Source organism: Miscanthus floridulus, chromosome 5, assembly GCF_019320115.1.
Source record: "Miscanthus floridulus cultivar M001 chromosome 5, ASM1932011v1, whole genome shotgun sequence".
Lineage (NCBI taxonomy): Eukaryota > Viridiplantae > Streptophyta > Magnoliopsida > Poales > Poaceae > Miscanthus > Miscanthus floridulus.
Window position 1 is genome coordinate 105,194,752 of NC_089584.1, and position 10,897 is coordinate 105,205,648.

At 48.7% G+C, this 10,897-nt stretch overlaps 1 protein-coding gene across 1 annotated transcript; it reads left to right on the forward strand.

Annotated features, from left to right (window-relative positions):
* The first annotated feature begins 1,169 nt into the window (after positions 1-1,169).
* On the forward strand, positions 1,170-6,366 carry LOC136450393 (NADP-dependent malic enzyme-like). Its single transcript, XM_066450802.1, has 20 exons — positions 1,170-1,381; positions 1,576-1,835; positions 2,419-2,539; positions 2,625-2,699; positions 2,798-2,949; positions 3,035-3,140; positions 3,226-3,291; positions 3,380-3,475; positions 3,584-3,655; positions 3,802-3,885; positions 4,013-4,111; positions 4,467-4,514; positions 4,603-4,656; positions 4,764-4,862; positions 4,960-5,049; positions 5,134-5,211; positions 5,285-5,359; positions 5,440-5,530; positions 5,807-5,935; positions 6,034-6,366. Exons 1-20 carry the CDS (start codon positions 1,352-1,354, stop codon positions 6,120-6,122), a joined length of 1,914 nt encoding a protein of 637 aa, XP_066306899.1. The 5' UTR covers positions 1,170-1,351; the 3' UTR covers positions 6,123-6,366.
* The last annotated feature ends 4,531 nt before the right edge of the window (positions 6,367-10,897 follow it).

Below are 10,897 nucleotides of genomic sequence, written 5' to 3' on the forward strand. Positions count from 1 at the left end.
ACTTCTTCACTTCTTCACTGAGCTATCACATGGCTGATGTTGTGTTTGATCTCAACGTTCGATTAGAAGACAATGACGACGGCGAGCGCGAGCGGCGATGTGCTGGATCCATGGCGTGCGAGCGGTGGCCAGCAGCGACGAAGGCTTTAAAGCGCGAGTGGAGAGCAGCGAGCGAGCGGCCAACGGCACGGATGGGAATCGAGGAGATCGAGTTTGTTGCGGCATCGAGGAACGAACGGTCCCGTCATCAATTCACGGTGCATGGATCGATGGGGCAGGGGCTTTAGCGTCCACAAAACCGTAGTTGGACCCATAACGACGTTTTTTTTGCATCTTTGCGTATAGGAGCCAGAACGTCATTTTTTTGAGTAACTGAGGGAGTATATATCAAATCAAAAAGGAAAAAAAACTGCCTGGAAACTACGGATCGGGAGCCAAGATGCGTGACGGAATTATCCTGCCGGATTGCCGGATTCATCCGGATCCAAGAAGCGTGACGGAATTATCCTGCCGGATTGCCGGAATCATCCATTCCGTTGCCAAAAAAAAAGGGGTTCGTTCAACGTTAACGTCCACCCTCGTGCTGCGGGATGATCCACATCCACTCACGATGCACTGGCAGCTAGCGCTGCTTGAACCGGTCACGCAACGGTGACGCATTGTTTTAGAGCTAACCACATTGATAGGAACAGTAGTAGGGCTACTACTAGTACCATTAAAACCTTGGCCGGTTGCCCCCGCGCCCTTGCGCCTTTGGACTTGGCCACGCACGTTTCTGTCTCGCATAGTCGCAGTCCTGCAGTTCGGGCTTCGGGGACCCGGGGAGGGGAATTATTGATGGTTTCGAAACATTGCATATGGATGGAAATGGTTATATCTAGCTTAGCGCACATGTGTCTGCATCGTCTCGCAACGTTTCTGTCGGTGTCAGTCAGCTAAACGCACCGAGACTATCCATTTCGTTACCGCTGATGGCGCACCTCAACCATAAACAATCCGAGATCAGTACACATGGATTAGTTTTAACCATGATCTGTTGAGCCCACCTCGGGCTGTCACGCCACCGAACGACACTGGGCAGAGCCGCGCCGAACTGCCGAAGCCAAAGAGGATAGGATAGTACCGAACTGCCGACACTGGGCAGAGCCGCGCCTAACCACATGACCGAAATCGCCATCGGGGCGCTGGGCGCAGACAGTCGGCTTCCACCAACCCCACGTTGCCAGCAGCAGCCTCCACTTGCCCCACTTCACCACTCCACCCCCTTCCGCCGCCGGGCGAGACGCGCGTCGGCTGCCCGTTGCCCTCACCCCTCGGGTCGTGGGCGGTGGGGCCCGCTCGTCGGGCGGCCATGCGCGCCCTTCGCGTTCGCTTCCTCCCGGTAACTTCGCGGTCAACCTCCCTGCTCCCTCCCACGGCCGCCACCACACCGACGAAAGCCTTTGCTAACGCCAGCACCCAGCAGCAAACCCCCGCCCTCGCCCCCGCCCCCGCCTCCGCCTCGCCGTTAAATAACATCTCCATACTAACCACGCCATCACCTCTGTTAAGTGTTGACTACATTCTCCGCGGCAGTGGCAGCGAGAGGGAGGACCAGCGGCCTCGGCGACCTGGTGGTGGTGCGCCGGCAGGACGTGGGTTTCGGCGGCGGCGGCGGCGGCCTCAGCGAACGGCGAGATGGAGAGCACGCTCAAGGGGATACGCGGCAGCGACGCGCCGTGCGTGCTGGACATGGACGACGCGGCCACCGTGGCCGGCGGCGTCGAGGACACCTACGGCGAGGACCGCGCCACCGAGGAGCAGCTCGTCACGCCCTGGACCGTCTCCGTCGCCAGGTGAGCGTGCGTGCGTGCGTGTGCGTCGCCTGATTCGTTCCCGAGGCTAGTACAGGGTAAGGTTTCTGATCCATCCACCCGCGGTCACCGGGCTCCGCTGTTTCTCCGCCGGCGACAGCTTGTGTGCGTGTGTTGAAACGAGGAATCTGTGCGACCAACCTTCATGCCCTGTTATTTCGGACCTAGTGTTGTTCAGATCATTTTCTTCTTTCTGTTTTTTTTTTGCATATCCTGTTTTGATCGAGCAAGTACTTTGCAGTGATTGATGCCAGTGAAAATATATCCTCATTCACTCTGAAAAAGTGGAGTTTAAGTTATGAACTTAAAAGTTACGACGCTTCAAGTTTGGATCTGATCATACCATGTTACTTTTCCCATTTTGTTAACCCAGGGGCTAGGTGTTCACCGAATTAACCTGGTGTCTACTTTGCTTGCTAATAGGGCGGTTATGGTAGAATGTGTGATCCCCTGGCAGAAAGGACAAATTAGCACTACTGTATAGGTGTTTCGACAAAAGCAACTTTGTTTTGTTTGGCAGTATAATTTGACATGTGAAATTTTTTTCTTGGTTGGTGTATCGCAGTGGTTACAATTTGCTGAGGGATCCCCGTTACAACAAGGGACTTGCGTTCACAGAGTGGGAGCGTGAGACGCACTACCTCCGTGGCCTTCTGCCACCAGCTATTGTATCCCAGGAGCTTCAGGTTCAACGATCCTGGATACTTTCCTGTCATGAACCAGTTTAAATTTGTCTGCCTACCTGATCCCAGTGTATTCTGATGTCATCAGGAGAGAAAGATCATGAATAATATCCGACAATACCAGTTGCCTTTGCAGCGCTACATGGCCCTCATGGACCTTCAGGTGACAGATCATTAAGTTTCCTTGTTATGCATAGAACATAGTATAGCTGATATAGGGAGTTCATTTTGGTTATACTTTTCTCTCGTACCATATTACAGGAAGGGAATGAGAGGCTTTTCTACAAGCTGCTCATCGACAATGTCGAGGAGTTACTTCCAATCGTGTACACACCAACGGTTGGTGAGGCCTGCCAAAAGTACGGATCCATATTTAGTCGCCCTCAGGGTCTTTATATCAGTTTGAAGGAGAAGTAAGTTTTGCTTTATAGTTTTTTTTTTGTCTCCAGAATGCCATTGCCTGTTCAGGTTCATATGGTGTTCTATTTGGTTGTGCAGGGGAAAGATCCTTGAGGTGCTGAAGAACTGGCCAGAGAGGAGCATTCAAGTTATAGTTGTTACTGATGGTGAACGGATTTTGGGGCTTGGAGACCTCGGATGCCAGGTACGGTAGCATCTTGTTCTAGGTGTATTGAGCATTGATGACAAGCAATCTCCAGGCTTTCTGCTGATTGAGAACATATATTTAGGGAATGGGGATTCCTGTTGGTAAGCTTTCTCTTTACACTGCCCTGGGAGGAGTTCGTCCATCTGCTGTAAGCTTTTCATATCTACCTTCATGCTGTTATTCAGGCTATCTTTTTCATGATACACAAATGAACCTTTTGCCTGATAATGTTTTAGTGCTTGCCAATCACATTGGATGTCGGTACAAATAATGAGGAGCTGCTTAATGACGAATTTTACATTGGCTTGAGACAAAGAAGAGCCACAGGCCAGGTTGGAGTGTAACAAGACATCAACTGATCAACATGTGCTTTTTCTTGTTTTCCTATCTTGTTCTAGTTCAAACTGAAGTCCTTAATTTGTCATTTTTGTACTACTCAGGAGTATACTGATTTTCTGCAAGAATTTATGAGTGCTGTGAAGCAAAACTATGGGGAGAAAGTGCTCATTCAGGTAAGGCCATACTACGAAGCCTCTATACATTATCGGTGCTAAGTTTGAAACAGAAATTTATGCAACTGACAAATGAAAAATCCCAGGCTTGCACTTCTATTCTGAGATCCTATTACATCTTTGCTTGACTATGGTTTATCATGCAGTTTGAGGATTTTGCCAACCATAATGCTTTTGATCTCCTTGCAAGATACGGCACCACTCACCTTGTATTCAATGATGATATTCAGGTAGTATTATTGATGCCTTATAACTTGTTTTCCATGTGACTTACTGTGTGATATTTACAAAATAAGATTAAATGCGTTGGCTTATTAAAAAGTTATTTCTTAAATTTGTAATGTTTATATATTGCAGGGAACAGCTTCTGTGGTTCTTGCTGGCCTTATTGCAGCACAAACACTACTTGGTGGTTCATTGGCAGATCACACTTACCTTTTCCTGGGTGCTGGAGAGGTCATTTTCTCTTTGATTCTTTAATAGATATTTAGTTTCAAGGTAGTCTTTATATGCTGATTTCTACGGTATTGTTATCTAATAAAATACAGGACGTAATGTACTGATCTACCCCTCTTTATTCCAAGTGGGTCATGCTATATACAAACCTAGTATCAACTCTACTATTTGCAATTCGGTAGTCAAAATAGCGTATATCATTCTTATTTTATTAGTAGAACTTTCCATGCCTGGGATTTTATATTTATATATTTTTCAACTCAATTTCTTTACGGCTGCATTTTTCTCAGATCCCAATGTTGGTTTGTTTGCCATCTTTCTTCCCATATCAATAGTTGTGCGCTGTTGCTTGCAGGCTGGGACAGGTATCGCTGAACTTATAGCTCTTGAGATCTCACGTCAGGTGCTTCTTCATTTTCTGTTGGTTTTTTCTGCTGTTTCTAGCTTGTTCTATACACGTCTGGATAGCCTAACAATTTCTAAATGTGCAGACGAAAGCTCCTATAGAGGAGTGCCGCAAGAAAATCTGGCTTGTTGATTCAAAGGTCAATTTTATGAAGAGGGCCTCCTCACTTTTATTTCATTATATTATCTTCGTCTCAGAACATCAATTTATTCCTTATTGCTAACTGTAAATACTGTGTATGCACAGGGCTTGATTGTCAGTACACGAAAGGAGTCCCTTCAACACTTCAAGAAACCATGGGCTCATGAGCATAAACCAGTCAACAACCTCTTAGATGCTGTTAACGTATGAGTTTGCCCTCAAGAGAAATTATGGATTTTATAATTTATCAGGGACACCTGAATCTTTACAATCCTGTACCCTGACCCAAATGGCATTCCAGGCTATCAAACCAACAGTGTTGATTGGCACATCCGGGAAGGGGCAAACTTTCACAAAAGACGTTGTTGAAGCGATATCCTCATTTAACGAGGTAACTTCCACTAACACAACTTGTTAGTTCTGAGTCTATTGAGGCAACAAGGTTAGAAGCTCAGTGTTTTGTTAAACGCTACAGAGACCAATCATTCTTGCCCTTTCGAACCCAACGTCGCAATCTGAATGCACAGCTGAGCAAGCTTACACATGGAGCAAGGTAATGATCTCAGTCAGCAGTCACGTCAACTTTTTATCAGTCATGGTTCTGCACTAACAATCTGAATTCACAGGGCCAAGCAGTGTTTGCAACTGGGAGTCCATTTGATCCCGTGGAGTACAATGGGAAGATACATGTTCCCGGACAGGTATGGATGATGAACCATGCTCATGTTGTTGCAGATATTTTGTGTGCTTTAAATGTTCGGAACTGACCCTGCTTCTACAGGCAAACAATGCCTATATCTTCCCAGGGTTTGGCCTTGGTGTGGTGATGTCTGGGGCTATCCGCGTTCATGATGACATGCTTCTAGCAGCATGTAAGTGCTCCTAGGGCTTAGTTATAGATAAAAGCATCACATCTTATCACCATAATTGCATTCATTTCTATATGGTTCTATCTTTTTGAGCTCAATCCAACCAAAGAATATGCAATATAAAGTAGGCCTCAGTTTAAATTTCAACTTGAATTACCTAGATTCGCATGTGAAATAATGGGTAACCAATGAACAGTTTTGCTGGTTGATGCACACTTTAGGCCTTCTTTGAAGTAGATGCTGAATTAGCTAATACTTTGATCATACATCTTGGAACAGCGGAGGCTCTAGCCCAGCAGGTCACAGAAGAAAATTTTGAAAAGGGGCTCATTTATCCTCCCTTCTCAAACATCAGGAAGATCTCTGCCCACATTGCAGCCAACGTTGCAGCAAAGGCATATGAACTTGGTTAGCATCATATCCGCCTATCTCATAACAAAAATGTGTAAAATTACTATGCTCTTATCAACAAAGATTGGCTCATCACCAACTCTTCTCACGTGTAGGTTTGGCAAGCAGGCGCCCTCGGCCAAAGGACCTGGTGAAATTTGCAGAGAGCTGCATGTACAGCCCCATTTACCGCAACTACCGTTGAATGCGAATCAACTCCAGTTATGTACAATCAGTAGCCTCTAAGCTCTCTAGCATAGCTGTTTCACGTCCTGTTCTGCCCCTATGTATTCCGCAGCGTTCATCTTTTGTGATGTGATGTAAAATACCTCCGGTTAGGCTTTTGGACCCTAGTCAGTCATGGCGCTGCTGCCGTCCTTCCGGAGATGGACAAATTTGGAATAAAGTTTGAATCGGCGATTCCTCCGTCGGTACTGCGTCTACGTTCACCTCGACGCTTTTTGCTTGACATTTGCTATTGTTTTCAGCAAGTACTTGGTTGTATGCGTGTTTGTTGGTAACACCAGGAAAGATTCGTCCTCCTTTTTTTTCCTTCGATGATGACAGATTCTTCTGTGGGCAGAGTAGGCTGTCGCGACAGAACCCACTGGGAGAAATTGTGCGGCAGTCAGGGCGCGCTTGCTTGAAATGGGCAAATGGCTCTAGTTATTGAATGTTTCCAAAAGCACAGGCCCAGTGTGATAGGGGTGCCGAGGTTCTTTTTTTTTAGACCGTCTCCAACAATGAGAATCTAAACACAACACATATTTTCTGGTTTAGATTATGCACAGGAAAAAGGGTCCGCACTTAAAATTTAGCTTCTCCAACAACCAACGCAAATCACTCCCCCGTCATCTACAGTACACCAGTAAAAATATCTTCTCTTCTCTCTCTCTCTTCCCTCGTCACTTCTCTTCCCCTCTCTCCCTCTTCCTCCCGATCTCCCAAAACAGACAGGGCGGCGGCGCGAGCGCACCTCGGCGGTGCCCGGACCTCGGCGCGGCGACGGCCGCCCTCACGGGTGGCACGCCGGTGGCCCCTTCCCCTCCGCCTCCTTCCTCCCTCTCTCTCTCTCTCTGCTCTCGACCTCCTCTCTCTCTCTCCCTCTCTCGGTCTGTCCCCTTGCCCTCTCTCTCTCTTCCTCGCTCCTCGCCCCAAACGCCGCCGGCCTAGGGTTTCGCGTCTCCATCGCTCGGCTGTCCTCGGATCGATCGGGGCCCGGCGTGGGTGATGTCGTGCCTGCCGCCTCGCCGCGGTACCCGCCGGCAGCGCCTCGAGGCGGACCTTGCTGCGCCGGTGGCTCCCTGTTGCGAACCCACATTGCTGCGTCGGTGTCGGTGTTTCGAATAAACACCAACTAGTAAATTTATATTTGTTGCACGTTAGGCCCGGATGGTGTGCTAAAAGACACAATGTTTATACTGGTTTGGGTAGAATGTTCCTATGTTTAGTTTGCTGCTGCTCGTGTTATTAGCACTGAAAAAGGTTCGTAGTAGGGGGTACAAACGGTCGAGAGAGGGACAGATCCCAAGTCTCTGATGAAAAGGTCGAAAGGATGCCAAGAGCTCGGTTGCTGCTCAGCCGTGTGTTATGTGATGCGTTGTGTGTAGGATTGATCCGTCCCCTTAGTGGGGTGCCTTGCCTTCCCTTTTATAGATCCAGGGGAGCAGGGGTTACAGATGGGAGAAAGAAGAAAAACCAGAGGCCAAGAAGGTCCTTCGAAGGTGCTAGATCTTTCTTTTCCTCTGAGCCAGCCCCGCTGACATGGCAGACGGTGCCAGGGATAGCACGTTCGCTAATCTTGATAGGGCCGCGCTCTGGCTTCGTTTAGCAAGTGGTCTCGTCCCATCCTGCCCCGGCGGACAACGCGACACACCAGGGTGCCGAGCCGTGACCCTACGGGGGGCAGACGATGAAGTGACTATACATTCGTTACTGTAGATGATGTGAGTTCCCTCCTAGATCGTAGTGGTTGTCGTATGCTTATGTCAGGATCCGCGTCCGAGGGCTGATGGCGGCGTCCACAACACTGTAAGACAAAAGTCGACACCTACAATACTGTTCGGGCTCTGTCATGCCTGGAAGGGCTTAAAGCGCCCGTCCCGTCATATCCTGTCGGTACTTTTCCGCAGGCGTGCAAGGTATGGTCCTCAGTACTGCGGCTGACTTGAGTGTCCTATCTTACCCTATACTCATCATCATGAAGGAGCAGGGTGTAGACATCGGGCGAGGCGAAGGTTGCCCTGGGACGTCGAGCGAGGCGGAGCCTGCCCTCGGACATCGGGTGAGGTGGAGCCAGCCCTCGGACGTCGGGCGAAGCGGAGCCTGCCCTCGATCGTTGGGCAATGCAGAGTCTGTCCCTAGAATCGGGCGAGGCAGAGCCTGCCCCCAGACGTCGGGCGAGGCGGAGCCTGCCCTGAGACATCGGGCGAGCGCGGAGCCAGCCCTCGGGGGTCGGTCGAGGCAGAGCCTGCCCTAAGACGTCGGGCGAGGCAGAGCCCAGCGCCTGGACATTGGGAGAGGTAGAGCCTGCCCTTGGATGTCGGGCGAGCACGGAGCCAGCCCTCGGGGGTCAGGCGAGGCGGAGCCAACCCTCAGTTGTTTGGGCGAGGTGGAGTCTGCCCCTATGAAAGCATCTAGGCCCCTTATTGGGTTTCGGTGATTAATGACAATACAAGATTACTATGACTAACGTGTGTTTTGCAGAAGCAATTAAGTTAGGTCATGGTAATGGCGATTAATTGGGCAATCAAGGTGGTCATGCCCCTACAATGGAAATCGTTTTAGTTTTCAAAGGATGGACAACAAGGTTAAGGATGACTAGTTCTAAGTGTCGATTGGAGTTGGAGAGACACTTAGAGTAGTTTAGAACTTTGTGTTTCCTTTGGCTATACTATTAAGGGGGGTATGGACGGGTAGCTTGACCTAGATGAGTCTAGTGAGTTAGGTGTGGTGCACACTTGTTAAAACTAGCACTAGGTAGCTACACAATAGCCCTATGATCCTATGGAGCAAACTTCATTCACATATGATCGAGAGTTGGAAGTGAATGGAGGGTCAAATGCTGACCGGACGCTGGCTCCGGTGCGATCGGATGCTGGCCGCAGGGTCTGGTCAGTTCATTTGATCAAGGAGATTGCGTCTGGTGCGACCGGACGCTGAGTGGTCAAGTGATCGGACGCTGAGAGGCAGCGTCCGATCGACTCCAGTAGGGTTCCAGAAGAGTGAATCTGCGACCGGACACGTCCGGTCAATACTGACCGGACCCTGAGGATCCAGCGTCCGGTCGAGTACAGTAAGGTTCCAGTGAGGGTTAAATGCTACCGGACGCGTCCGGTCAGTGATGATCGGACGCTGCCAGCGTCCGGTCAACACTTAAACACTGGTGTGCGGGTTGAACTGACCGGAGCGTCCGGTCACCCTGCAGAGGCACATAACGGTTCGTTTTTCAGGTTGCCTTATAAATAGAAGCTCCACTCGTGTGTGGAGTTACTTTTGCTCATTCCAACAGCTGAGAAACACGTTTGTGAGTGCCAAGAAGAGCAAGGTCCTAGTGAGGTGATTGAGATTTGAGAATCCAAGAGAGTAGCCTCATTAGTGAATCAAGAGTAGCAAAGTGTGCATCCACCATTCTCATTAGGCTTCGCGTGGTCAAGTGAGAGTTCGTGCTTGTTACTCTTGGTGATCGCCATCACCTAGACGGCTTGGTGGTGATTGGGAGCTTGGTGATCACCCAACGGAGCTTGTGGGTGACCCAACTCAAGTTGTGAGCGGTTGTGGGTGATTCACCACGACGGAGTGTCGAAGAATCAACCCGTAGAGAGCACTTGATCCTTGCGCGGATCAAGGGGGAGCTACACCCTTGCGTGGGTGCTCCAACGAGGACTAGTGGGGAGTGGCGACTCTCCGATACCTCGGCAAAACATCACCGCATTCCTCTCTCTCAATTTACTTTGAGCATTTACTTTGAGCATTTACTTTGAGCAATTCAATACTTGTTCTTACATTCATAAAATTGTCATGCTAGAGTAAGCTTGAAACATAGGTTGCAAGCCCTTTGTGCGTTAGACTATTAGAAACACTTTTCTAGGCATAAGGGGTTAATTGGGCTAACCGTAGGATTTAATTATTGCAAGAAAATTTAGAATTAGCCCAATTCACCACCCCTCTTGGGCATCTTGATCCTTTCAATTGGTATCAGAGCCTCGTGCTCACGTTTTTAAGCTTAATCGCTTAGAGCAAGATGTCTCACGGGGATGAACCTCCTCCTATCTTTGAGGGAGATGACTTTCCATATTGGAAAATCCGCATGGAGGCGTACTTAGAAGCTATAGACATTGGTATACTTAGAGCCGCCTCACAAGGCTTCCCAAAACCTCGGGATGCTACACACTTACAAGGCGATGAGGTTAATTATGAAAAGTGGAATGCAAAGGCTCGAAACACCATCTTTAGAGGCCTTTGCAAAGATGTGTTCAACCGCGTAAGGAACCACAAAGACGCCCATGCACTATGGTCAGACATTTGTGCGCTCCATAAGGGAACCAAGAGTGGGCGTGAGGAACGCTATCATCTTGTAATTAAAAAGCTAAATTCATTTGAGATGCTTCCCAAAGAATGTGCTAATGAGATGTATTCACGTTTGAATGTTCTTGTAGAGGAAGTCAGTGGGCTTAGACTTACTCAAATGTCACCATCCGACGTTATGAGAAAGATCTTGAGTGTCCTCCCCATTGACAAATATGGGCATATTGTGACCGTGCTACACCAAGGTGATCTTTCCACCGCTACACCGACACAAATCTTGGGAAAGATCAATGCTCATGAGATGTACATGCACATCACGCCACAAGATGGCTCATCCTCTACCAAGAAGAAAGAGAAAGACTTAGCATTCAAAGCTAGCCAAGATAAGGGCAAAGCAAGACTTGAGTATGAGAGCTCAAGTGATGAAGAAGATGAAGATAAAGATCTTGCTCT